The sequence below is a fragment of the Epinephelus moara genome, chromosome 8 (genome assembly GCF_006386435.1).
Source record: "Epinephelus moara isolate mb chromosome 8, YSFRI_EMoa_1.0, whole genome shotgun sequence".
NCBI lineage: Eukaryota > Metazoa > Chordata > Actinopteri > Perciformes > Serranidae > Epinephelus > Epinephelus moara.
Window position 1 is genome coordinate 10,529,044 of NC_065513.1, and position 13,094 is coordinate 10,542,137.

The window sequence follows — 13,094 nt, forward strand, 5'->3', positions numbered from 1 at the left end:
ATTTGAGACGTTGGAGCCATGAAATGTATTTGCATGACAGATAATAAAAATAATAACAATTAAATGATTATCAAAATGGTTGCCAATTAATTTTCCAATCAATCAAATAATTTCAGATGCACATGCATATTTTCTTATGGTTTGAGCACAAAATTCTTAATTTGTAAAGTAACTAGTAACTAAAGTTATCAAATAATTGTGGAGTAAAAAAGTACAATATTTCCCCCAGAAGTGTAGTGGAGTTTAAGTAGAAAGCTGAGTGAGATTGAAATACTCAAGTAAAGTAAAAGTACCTCAAATTTGTACTTATGTACAGTACATGAGTAAGTGTACTTAGGCTGTACTCAACCATTGATTTTAACTCAGGGCTGCTCTGTAAGATGGGGCCTCAAGATCAAGTAATAATGCTGTGTTGCCTTATGGTTTATATTTCAGTTTTATGTGCTGAAGTGGTGCATGGTATTAACAAACAAAAGTTCAGGGGTAAAACACAGTCTCATTTTTACATAGGGACTGACGCAGAAGGCTAAAAGGAATTGAAACAATTACTGTTGAATGGAAAACTGAAGTTAATTAAATAACCTATATTAATTTAGAATAAAAAGTAAATAGCAATTTCAAAATGAATAGATGTTTATACAAAGTAGCCAAGTGGCATTTTCGGCCAAAGTCTCCGCGAGGTAACAAATCGCCATTAAAAGAAGAAAAACCTTTTTAAAAGACAAAAAATGAAACATGACGCTCGAGCCCTAAATGACGACTGTCACTTTAAGTTCAGAGTTCACTGCAGCACGCGGCCAAACCAACATGGCCGCGCCCTGTACATGTTAGTCAGAAGTGGAATTTAAATTAATACAAGAAGGTAAGGTGTATGAAAAATATTGTCCGGACTTTCACTGCTTATGGGTGTTACTTAGCCTATATTTAGCACGACAGGAAACTGTAAACTATTAGACATTAAAATAGGTAATGGCGAGTCGTTTTCATTAAAGAAGAAAACCCGTAACTTCAGTGCATGTTTTAATTACCTGTAGCTAACATCAAATGCATCTGTGTGCAGAGCAGGTGATAGCGTGACGTACAGCCAAAACTCAAATCCTTAGAAGTTTTAATGCATTTACAGAAAAGCTATTAAAATGTAAACGTTGTTTCCTCAGTTCCACTGTTACATTTAGATTCCGAAGTTAATTGTAACCATTGTTAAAAAGTTACAGTCTCATAAATCAAGCTTTGAGCACATTTTGCCCTGCGAGCAAGAGCTCCTTAGGGACTGTTCTTTACTTATCAGAGGGAGGGGTGGCTGGAGTGTGACTCTTTTTTTCTTTTGACCCTCCCAAAAGTTGATAAAAGCCTTGATTTTTCACACTTGTCATGCATGCTGGTTAGTTAGTGCAAACTGTTTTTTTTTTCCAAACTTTGAATGAGATGTAGTGATTTTGATGAAACATTACTAGTTGAAGCTCAGATTTGGTTATGTTTTTTTTTTCCCCTTGAAGAATTAATTGCACATGATGTGTCCAAGGACTGTCAAAAATGTAAAAATACCAAATTAATTTCTGAGGTATGGGCAGTGAAATAAATACAAAATACAACTTTTAAATTTGTATGCCTTCCCCTAAGCCAAAATAAAAAAAACAGTCCCTTAGAGAGACAGAAAGTGTCTGGTTACGCTGACAAAACTGTTCAAACTTTATTTCGGGTATGTCTTTAAAATGTAAAATCAATATCAATCTGCTAATTGCATTGTTAATTTCACAGCATTACGAGTGATGGCAGATGTTAGCAGCAGCCCAGTGGCTGATACTCCACCCTCAACAGAGGAAAGGCCTGATGACCTCCCACAGGACTCCAACAATGAGGATGCAAAGTCTGACACCAAAGCTGAAGTGGGGAATGAAGCAGCCTCTGACCCCAGCATGTACCGCTACATCAAAGAAGACCTCTTCACATCTGAGATCTACAAAGTGGAGATCAGGAATCTACCCAAGTTCACTGGCTTCAACGACCTGAAGAAGTTCCTGGCCAAACACGGCCTCAACCCGCACAAAATCAAACTGTTTGGCAAGCAGACGTTTGCCTTTGTCACCTTCAAGAATGAGGAAGAGCGTGACAAGGCCATGAAGATGGTTCACGGCATGCAGTGGAAGGGCCAGGTGCTGAGCGTCAGGCTGGCCAAACCCAAAGCAGACCCCATCCTGAGGAAGAGGAAGCAGGAGGAGGGAGAGGGCGCAGGAGGACAGCCCCCATCCAAGCGAACAGAGGGGGACGAGGAAGAGGAGCCGCTGAGTGTCCAGATAGCAAATGTGGTGACTCCCCTGTGGAATGTGCCTTATGAAGAGCAGCTGAGGAGGAAGGAGGAGGAGGTGGTGGGGGTCCTGCAGAGGCTGGCCAAGTGAGTCTGATAGACCCATCCATACATGTGGTCCCATGTGTGTCTATAACACATCTCCTGCAGGTGTTGTACAAGATCAACACTCGATTTTCTTTAAACCTTTCCATGCCAATGGTTGTTTCAGGCATTACTGCATGTTTTACTGCATGACCCAGGGAAAAAAAGTGTGTGGGCGTTCTGTGATATAAAATATACATCAATTTTACGCTGTGTCTTTTACAGGGAGATTGGCAGCACCAACAAAGCCATGTTGCCGTGGTTATTTGCGCAGAAAGGGAAATACAACAAAATGTGTTGTCCTCTGGAACCTATCAAACCATCTCCAACACAGGTATATGTGAAGTCTTAACTCATTTCACATTTTACTGACACTAGCATTTGTCATAAATACATTCTACTGTGTTAGAGATTAGTGTGTTGAAATAGACAGGATTCAGTATGTAGTGGTATTGCTATTTTTTAAGAAGCACAATAACCTAATTTGTGATGTCACTTCATACAACACATTCCTTTATCTTTCAAGATCTCTGTTACAAAAGTAAATTCCACTGCCAATTAGAATTTCAACAAATGTAACTTGTTGTCTGATATTTCCCTTATCCTGTTCATATTTCTCTACCAGACGGAGTACAGAAACAAGTGCGAGTTCCTCATTTCAGTGGGTGCAGATGGTGAGGATAAGACCATCGGTTTCCGCCTTGGAAAATATAAAGGCGGCTCCTGTGCCGTGGTGGGGCCGGCTGAGACGCGCCATGTCTCAGCGGAGACCAAGAGAGTGGTCAGAGAGTTTCAGAAGTTCATCAGGTATTCTCACATGGTCATAATAGACAGTCCACAACAAGGCATGGTCACAGAAAACCAAACTGCTGCCACATACAGATTTGTTTTTCCTATTGCATTGAATCTTGGTATTATTTTGCACATAGGACAACATCATACTCCGTGTACAGTCCTGAAACATACGAAGGACACTGGAAGCAGCTGACTGTAAGAACTACAAGGACCAGACAAGCCATGGCTGTAGTGTTCTTCCACCCACAGGTGAGGACACCACAATCTGAGTGTGATCCTGTTTCTGAGAGTATAATCACACAGTTTGATTTCTCCCTTTTGATGTCTTTTACTTTTTTTACTTCCTAGAAACTTGAAGAAGAGGAAGTCAATGCATTAAAGAGCTCCATGAAGACGTACTTTACAGAAGGAGAGGGGAAAGACAGCGGAGTAACCTCTCTTTACTTTGTTAGAGAGGGTCAAAGGTAAGAAAGAAATCCTGATGCTCCTTGAGTCATGATGGCTGTTTACTGTTGGTATCAGAGAAAAATGCAGGGCAAACAGTAGAGAACAGACTATGAAAATGTCTAAATGCTGCACTGAAGTTGTGTTTTTTGTTTCCCAGGACTTCTCCTAACATCGAGGACTTGCCCTGTGAGCTGGTGGCTGGAGAGGGCAGCATTCACGAGGAACTCCTGGGTCTAAAGTTCAGAATATCTCCTCACTCCTTCTTCCAGGTAAGAAAGATTTACCTCAAAGATTTCCAGCAAGTTCATACAATGTTAACACCTGTGTATTGCCAAGTATAGGCTCCAGTGTTAAGTGTGTTTGTGTTACCTGGCAGGTGAATACAGGAGCTGCAGAGGTGTTGTACTCTGCTGTGGGGGAATGGGCCCAGTTGGATCAGGACAGCACCGTACTGGACGTGTGCTGTGGGACAGGAACCATCGGCATCTCTCTTGCTAAGGTGACATAGTTTTCTGTAAAAGAAACTTAATGCACCTGTGACAATGCTTCGGTAGTTACAACCGACAGGAGTTAGTGATAGATATTGTATCAGTCTGCAATTGTGCTTGCTTTAGGGTTTTCTACATCTCATCCTTGTCATCCTTTTCGTGTTTACACCTTGTTCTTCTCTTTTACTGTAAAGTTAAACTTTTGTATTTGTCAACCTGGACCCTGTTTTTGTGTCTAAGTAATGATTTGAGACATCTGTTTTTGAAGATGGTCCATACCTTTTAAGATTTCCATTAGCTGAATTTTACAATGGGGCAAAGAATACCACCAGTTGCTTTACATCCAGGTCCTAACTTTCTGTCACAAACAGCGGCTTCTGCACCATTTTAATTTGCCGTGTCAGGGTTTGTACAATTATTGGCAAAGGGGAAAAACATTTTTACAACAAAAAAAACCCCTTTTGAAATGTTACATTTCCTGGGATGGTAATAAAAGTTCTTGTTAACTTTTGTCTTTAGAGGGTAAAGAAGGTGATTGGGATCGAACTGTGCCAGGAAGCTGTGGAGGATGCCAAAGTTAATGCGAAGCTCAATGGTAAGAGGCCAAATAACCTCAAACTACTGCCAGTGATTTATGTATGAAATGTGACTATTCATTTCTTATGAACGTAATGTATGAACGTAAATGTGGGTGCGTGAAGGTCATGATAATAGAACATATAAGGGTGGTATTGATAAGTTTGATCTGTTAAAGTTGTTAGTGGTAGATGGGCACTGTGCAGTCCTTGTTTCACAAAATGATATTTTCCATTTTAGATCCTCTCATTCAGTTTATGAATGGCACAGCATGATCAACTAAAAGTGAATGTTTTTTTTGTATCTGAAGGTCTGAGTAATGTTGAGTTTCACTGTGGAAAAGCTGAAGACGTGTTCCCCAACATTCTCAATGCTCTCGTGTCACCCAACGTCACAGCCATTGTGGATCCACCGAGGGCAGGCCTACGTGAGTCAACAGGCAAAACATGAAAATGAAATTCACTCACTTATGGATTTGTCACATATTAATGAGATTTTGTCTCAAACACAGATTCCAAGGTGATACTTGCCATCAGGAGAGCGGAGCATCTGAAGAGGCTGGTTTACGTGGCATGCAACGCTAAGGCAGCGATGAACAACTTCATTGAGTGAGTTCTTTGTTTCAAAGCAACAGTTAGAATGAAATCAGTGTTTGTGGGTATCAGCTTTATTACCTGACTGTGAATAAATATTCGACTGTCATGACAGATATCATTTTTAAAGGGGGCCAGTTTGATAAAATGGTTCTTATGATGAAACTTTTTGTTTTTAAGTCTGTGCAGAGCGCCATCCAACAGAGTTCACGGGGCCCCGTTCCGTCCAGTGCGAGCCATGGCTGTGGATCTCTTCCCTCAGACCATGCACGTTGAGATACTTCTGTTGCTGGAGAGAGTGGACTACGACTCGCAGCAGCAGACCAGCAAGTGATGAGGACAAGACAGGGTCTTGGCCTAGGATACGTAGCATGGGCTTACCGTACTAGAAATGTTTGCACACTCAGTATTTCAAGGAGCCTTGAAACTAATGTGTGCAGTAGCATTCTTTGCTGTCATTTAAGTATCTGCAAGGCTTTAGTCTTAACTTTAAAGGGCCAGTTCATCCAAATAATGTAATTTACTATAAACCAGTGTGTCATCCAGTTAAATCTTCCTATTTTGTAATGCAAGAATTAATTTGTGCTTCAAATAAATTTAATACAGTATGCATTATACTGTATTTGCTTAACTGAGCTTTATGGACTGTCCCTTTGCATGTTATGCCTTTTTAGTTTGAGAATGTTTAAGCTATGTTTACTCAAAAGTAGGTCAGGTTATGAGCATAAAGATACTTCAATTTTAATTTTAGTTTCCTGAATTTGATACTTTGTTTAACTGTTAATAGGGACAATCAGAATAAATGGCTTAACCCATTAAAGTGCCACCTCAGTTGAACTTCTTGTTTCTGAGTCTTTCATCATCCTGCCACTGAATAAAACACAGCCCTTCTAGTCATTAGTCAAGACATTTTATTTGCATAACAAATATCACTTAAGTCATGGAGCTCAGGTTGCAATACATACTTCATTTTCTAGGCAGCAACATCTCAAACAATTCATCAGAACAACTCAACAGCAACACATGTAAAAGCAGTATTTTTCTTTTCTTCTCACTGACACACTTGGCGAGACAAACGCACAGAGAGGAAAGCACATTCTTAAAGCAATCTACAATATCACAACAGCCTCGTGTTTAAACTTGTGATGTGTCCTCGTATAAAACCACAGGCAGAATACTTGACAAAGAATGCACAGCAGTTTCTATTTTGTTCCAGCAAATAACGTGTCTATGTATCTGTGTCCTAGATGTTTCTACTGTACAGTTTGCAGCAACATTAAGTATTCTATAAAATGCATAAGACTGTATGTAAGCTTTGGTATACACACTTTCATCAGCTTGTGTTGGACTAAATGACTTTTTTGTTCATGTCAGTGTACCAACGAAATTTTGCAAGGCTGCCTTTTGAGAAAATGTATTCTACTTGTGGTTAGAAAATATGATCGACTGTCACGATGATGGCAAACATACACAAACAAAATACACAATCCATTAAGACGAGTCTTAAAAATCTGCACATGCTGGAGGCATTTTTCCCTTAAGTATCTTTTGTTTTACAGGCTGTCTTCATTAAGATACTAATTGGCTAAACAATAAATGCTTTATCAAGTAAAAGGGGGGCTTGGTCTTTCCACTTCCTGTTGAAGGGTGTTTTAGGTCCAGCGTACTTTATTATACTCTGAGCCCTTCGTGAAATGGATGAACTAAGGCAACATGTAGCCAACGTGATTTCTTAAGGGCACCAAAACTGAAAAGCTAATGAAATGTACCAAATGGTTGGTTAGTGTGCATGGCATAAGTACTTTAATAAAACTTTCAAAGAACTAAGAGCATGAAAGAAATGATCCTTTGCCCTAAACATAATACAGTACTGTGTGCTTGGGTTTGCTGCAGTGTTGGCATGGGGAGCAGGGCATCACTTTCTTGTATTGCCAAAGCAAAGGAAAAAAAAAAAAAAAAAGGCAACAAGTCCCTCCCAATGCAAGTCACCCCAAACATCCCAAAAGCAGTTACTCCTGTACTGACAGCATGATCAGTCAACAAAAAAAAATCTGACAGGACACGAGTGCATAACAATAGTTCTGAATAGTCATCACTTCACAACGCATGTTTTTTTAATCGTGCAAACCAAGACAGCAACTGTCCATTCTGAGGAAAAAAACAAAACGGCACCCAAAATATCCAAAACACCGACCATTAAAATACCCAAAAAACAAGTAATTTTGTTTCCCAATTAAATGAATGGTATAAATACACAAGTATTAGTAGTCCCTTTCACATACTTTAAGCACAAACAAAACTTATAGTGCTGGTACTCTGTTGAATACGTCACTTCAAAACAAAACCAAGGTGTGTAGTGGTTTCTGCGGTCAAAGCATGCATTTTTATTTTGATGTGGTTCATATGTGATCAAGTCATGTTAACTTCTCTGTAGCCTGGGTGTGTTTTTTTTTCTAGTGCCATAGCGAGGATTCATCTAGAGAGGTAGACGATATTTTCTCTACTGTCTATTAGTGCATTTAGACCTACCTTTATATCTACCAGCTGAACCAATAAAACATGGGTGAAGGAAGCAAGCAGTTCTACCGGCCTGGTCAACGTGTAACTATATTGCCATTAGATCTATGTGATGCATAATTAAGTAATGGATGGTGGTGTGTGATGTCTGACAGTGATTGGGTTTCAGTGCCGTGGGTCATCAGTGATTTCGAGACTTAAACGTCAACAGTGCAGAGGGGTTCACTCCCTGGCTGGGCAGACTCCATTACGGTCATCTTGGGCTTCTTTCTAGTTTCCTCCTGTACAGGAATACAATAAAGTAAGCATAATATGAGGAGTACAGTCTGGGAATGGTACAAGATTTTAAATCCATTCTCAATTCTAAAATACACAAATCCTGGCAATAGCCATATAATTGTGTCCACCAGAGACTGGCAGCTACACTTAAAGAGGTGTGTAAAAATGCTCCAGTCTTCTAAGCCTAAAGCATCAAGTGCAGCTTCAATAGAGAAGAGCATCCCACAGCCACGACCTGAGACCCTGCAGATTTACTGTTTCCCCAAATTAAATTCTGGGTCTTTTTTGGATTAATTCTGGATCAAAACTACCACCTCGTCTTTCCTTCAATGAGCCCTCTGGTGACAAAATGCCTGATGCACAACAAGTACTTCTGTTCATGTTTGGAACCAATCACAAATGAAAATCTAAGGACTGAGATACAAATCAGTGCGTCAAAGTTCAGATGGGGGTTTAGAAAACAGGATAAATGTTTAACACTGGTTAGAATGACACTTAAGAGATTGAATTCAAATTCTCACCCTCTGCGCGGCTAGTTTCCTCATTTCTTCTTGCAGCTTGTTCAAGATATGAAGGTTTGGCTTGTTCTTTTTGGCATACTGCTGAAGCTCGATCACACTCTTGTCAGAGCTCTCCTGCAAGAGATCAGTCGTTTTAAGAGTCATGGAAGCGTGCTTGCATAATGAAGAACTATCTCCATTACCAGTATTTCACCATTCATTTTTTATTGGTTGTTCTTGGAAGAGACATTATATGGCAATCAGTTAATAAGCCTGATAATTGTTGACTCAAAGCTGCATGTTGGTGCGGTGAGAGTTTAATACTGGAAGACGTTTAACTGCTTTTAAGGTTTGACTGTTGACCTTAATGTGTGTATTGGCATGTATCACTGTGAGCTGGAAAAGAAAGCTGACACAATTCTCAGAACCAGATCTCTTATCCTCTTGAGATAAAATCAGATATTAAGTATTTACCATAAATAAAGCTCAACATAAAACATAAAGATTAAATTAAAGCCAAACTCCCCCCCCCCCCCCCAGTTTTCCATGAAGCATTACAGTAAATTTTTAAGAGGGTACTAACCTTCTTGACCATCTTATTGCTCTCTCTGCCGTACATGCGCAGCAGTGAGCCCCAGTTCTTGACGTGGGGATGAAGCATCTGCAAGATCTTCTGAGATGCTAGTTGTTTGCCAACCCTCTTGTTCTTGCCTGGTGGCAAATGTTAAAAGCATGTCACTGAAAGCTACATGTATTTTTACTTGTTTTTTAAAGACTCTGTGAAACAAAATGGACATGGTAATTAAAGGGATAGTGCAGATTTTTGGGGTTGTATGAGGCACTTACCCATAGTCTGTGTATTACCTACAGTAGATGGCAATCTACATGCTCCCAGTTTATGAAGAAGGCATGAGTACTGCCATGGAAGCTGAGCAATGTATTGCTGTGGGGCCAGCAACAAAATGTATTTTAGCCACCTAAAAAAATGTAATGTAATAAAGGAGCCTGATGGCTTTTAAGAGAGCATAGATGGATATAACAGCTTCAATTCCCCATATAAAAGGGTTGTCGGTGGTAAAGCAGAACGGTGAAAGTATTCTAAATACTGCATACACCTAAATTGTACATTGCTTAGCTTCCATGGCAGTACTCCCGCCTTCTTCTCCAAACTGGGGACATGCTGACCAACATCCACTGACTATGATTAAGTACCTCATAAAACCCCACTTCGAGACATCTGAGCACTCACTTTAAAAACCCAACTCTTCAGCTCTACTCATCGACTGGTTCATGTGGATAGAGGAGGATAAGGGTCTACTTACACCAGCCACGCACAGTGTGCTTCCCACATGTCATCACATATTCACTCTTCTGGTTTTTCCCTGGGATCACCTCAAATTTAATGCTGGTGTCTCCCATTCCATGGTTTCTACAGGAAAGACGTAACAATAAAATTCAAATCTATCTGCAGCCTGGCACTTTGTTGACCTTGGCAACAGTGACAGAACAGGTCTTGAACATCAAGTAGCAACAGATCGTGTAAAGGCTTGCACACCGGCAGCTTGTGTTCAATGCATTTAACTGTGTTCAGTTGTAATGCACTGCATCAGACTAAACTCTTCATCCATTATCTGTTACTGCTCATACTTTTCAGGGTTGCAATCTGGCACAAGAACATGCAAACGCCACAATCCTTGTACCCTCATGCTGTGAGTGGCACTGTGCCGCCCTCAACTTTTCATTACAGATAAAATCTTGAAAAAAAAGTCACACAACCAAAAATACTGATTAAAATGTACCTGATTGATGGCATTATGCATTACCTCTTACCTTTTAAGGCACTCATGAAGAATCTGATATGGCGAAAGTAGTCCTGCTTTGTTGGTCAGCTCATATACCCTCGAGTCTTCTATACTGATATGATTAAAATACTGTGGAGCAGAGTACACACTGTGTTACCTCTGATTCAAATAATATATTAGCCTTAAGAGGGAAACGTTGTAACTTTGGCAACAGTTCTTGTTGTCATAATCCCCAAAGCCTGCCTTTAATGCTGATACATAGGTGAACGTCAGCTTACTATATTCCACTTTGCTGAAAAAGATTCCAGCTAAGATCATAAATAAAAAGTAAAGAATGTGAGAAAAAAGGTACCTCCAGTTCATCGCCCTCAACAGGCTTCTCCTCCGAGGTCTGCTTCACAAAGTCAGGGATGAGGATTTCCAGTGTGGCTCGAGCTGAAGTTTACACCACATTACAGTGAGAGCAAAACTAGTAACATATCACAACATGCAAGTTTATCATTTAGTAATAATATAATATTGTAATCTTTATTTTGGTATGTGTCAACTAATCAGTTTTGTTGAAGAAAATTATAAGTTGCATATGTTCCATTCTAGTCAGTGTCATGTACCTCCAACATGATGTATAAAACACAGTTTAATTATTATAAACCAGGACCAAGCTGGCTCTTTAAAAGAAGCCCTTTAACTGCTTAACATTTAAGACAAACTAACACTTGTAAAAAAATGATTTACAATTATGGACATTTCAAAATTCCCCCATTAAGACCTCACTGCTTTCCTAATCTCTTTACCCACTGACAGTGGTACTCTGAGCTAATACAATGACTACTCAGTTGTTAAATATACCATCCAGTCTATGCCAATGCCAAGTACTGTAAATCAAAAAAAGTTACCAGCTTTATTCTTGGCAAGTTTTTTACTGCTTGCGGTTCCTGTACCATAAGTTACTCCATCTATAATGACCGACGCTCCAAAGGGTTCACTTGGGTTCTCTGTGGGGCACAAAAATTCAGTTTGATTTGATATATTTTAACACAAAACAACAAACTTTAATGTATAAGCGGTAATAGCAATAGTTCTGTGTGCACTGTACACTGATTTCAAAATTAGTGTACTGGGCTGTGTAGACAGAATGAGTGAAGTAGATTTACACATCACAATTCATACCAGAGACACCATGCCTATTCAGTCCGCTCTTAAATAAATAACAATTTACATCTGATGAGACAGAAGTGACATAGGACTTTAAATACCTTGACTCCCTAAGAACACTTACAAAAAATAAACTTACCACATTCAAAAAAGTTGTAAACAGGTCGAACCTTTAGGACACGTTGCATATATTCATGCAAGATGCAAACTTCAGACTTTCCGTTAGGGTTGATGACAAATTCTGTTACAACAGAAAATTAAAATGCATCAACTACAATACACTAGAAGCACAACTTTGACAATGATAGTACACTCACAAACAGCATAAACTGACATAAGGGCAAGTTTACTACAATTGATTTTGATTTCCACACTTTTTGCAAAAAGATCTGAAGCTGACAGTTGGCAAGTTCCTTTTTACTACACCGCAGAAAAGTCAAGACAAAAGGAGATCATCCACAGCTGGCTTAAAGGAATAAAAATGACACTGCCCATGTTCATCACAAAGCAAACGTGTCTTCCAAATGCAAATGTAGAATGGCTTTTGTGGGGTTTCCAATAGCTTTTCAGATGACAGTGGGGTTCTATGGCACAGAGTATAGAGTGATATCAGGATACACTAGAGTTGGGAATTGATAGGATTTCACTGATAACAATGCCATCATTGATTGTGCTTATCAGTCCAATTCTTTATGGATTCAATTATTGATTCCTGGTTCATTTTCTACGTGGGGGAGAAAGTAGGCCTACACAGGTATCAGCATCAATGCAATGGTTTTATTATGTGTCTGAACATAGTGTCGATCACATGAGGTAATACATGTACTGCATTCATTTTCAAAATATGCGAAGCCTGCCTGCACGGTGCTAATGTTATGACATGATATTAACCCTCAGTAATGGACATGCTGCTCAATTAGGAAGCACTCCGGTGGCACTCGTGTGTAGATATGCAAATGCATGACATCCCTGGAATTTAAGCTCATCTTGCATAGAAAGATGTTTTAGTATATTGTTGGTGTTTCCACACTTTAAAAATGGACATTTTACAGACACTAAAAGCAGCAATGTTGTCATCGATATTTGTTAAATGAAGTCATACTTTGGACCGTTCGTTCCTCTCCATGACTCTTGTTGTAAGTTTCCAGCAGTGTACACACGACTTTGAAGTCATTGTTTTGCAATTACCCAACTGTCAGAGTAACATGTCGACATGAATAGAAGGAACTGATAAGCTTGCAGTTTGCGATTCCCATCCCTGGGCTACCCAGACAATATCTATGAGGATAAATGGTTGTTTTTAAAGGTTTCATTGGTTACCGATGATTAAAAAAGTAACACAAGCCGTTCTAAAAAAGCACGACTTGTATGACATTTATAAAGTATAGGGTTGGGACTCATTAGGATTTTAATGATTCCGATTCCTTACCAATTCCTTCTTAACGGTCCGATTCCTTACCGATTCCTACATTATATTCATTATACTTGCTATACTTAAACAAGTATATAATAAACACAAATGCAATCATACAAATGCAAAAACTTTATTCTAA

General features: G+C 39.4%; 2 protein-coding genes across 2 annotated transcripts in view; one reads left to right on the top strand and one right to left on the bottom strand.

The window, feature by feature from the left end:
• Positions 1-775: 775 nt before the first annotated feature.
• trmt2a (tRNA methyltransferase 2 homolog A) lies at positions 776-6,125 on the top strand. The gene is made up of 12 exons (XM_050052040.1): positions 776-862; positions 1,759-2,392; positions 2,615-2,723; positions 3,015-3,196; positions 3,319-3,433; positions 3,533-3,648; positions 3,789-3,900; positions 4,008-4,130; positions 4,639-4,714; positions 5,006-5,122; positions 5,207-5,303; positions 5,469-6,125. Exons 2-12 carry the CDS (start codon positions 1,770-1,772, stop codon positions 5,620-5,622), a joined length of 1,824 nt encoding a protein of 607 aa, XP_049907997.1. The 5' UTR covers positions 776-862; positions 1,759-1,769; the 3' UTR covers positions 5,623-6,125.
• A 1,561-nt stretch (positions 6,126-7,686) lies between these two features.
• dgcr8 (DGCR8 microprocessor complex subunit) overlaps positions 7,687-13,094 on the bottom strand; it is an 11,933-nt gene continuing 6,525 nt past the window's right edge. Inside the window, exons 7-14 of the mRNA XM_050052037.1 lie at positions 11,681-11,782; positions 11,283-11,381; positions 10,739-10,821; positions 10,415-10,515; positions 9,907-10,013; positions 9,168-9,295; positions 8,606-8,719; positions 7,687-8,086 (exon numbers count right to left, since the gene is read on the bottom strand). Of these exons, the coding sequence (XP_049907994.1) occupies positions 8,003-8,086; positions 8,606-8,719; positions 9,168-9,295; positions 9,907-10,013; positions 10,415-10,515; positions 10,739-10,821; positions 11,283-11,381; positions 11,681-11,782 (818 nt within the window). The 3' untranslated portion in view covers positions 7,687-8,002. The remainder of the gene's footprint in view (positions 8,087-8,605; positions 8,720-9,167; positions 9,296-9,906; positions 10,014-10,414; positions 10,516-10,738; positions 10,822-11,282; positions 11,382-11,680; positions 11,783-13,094) is intronic.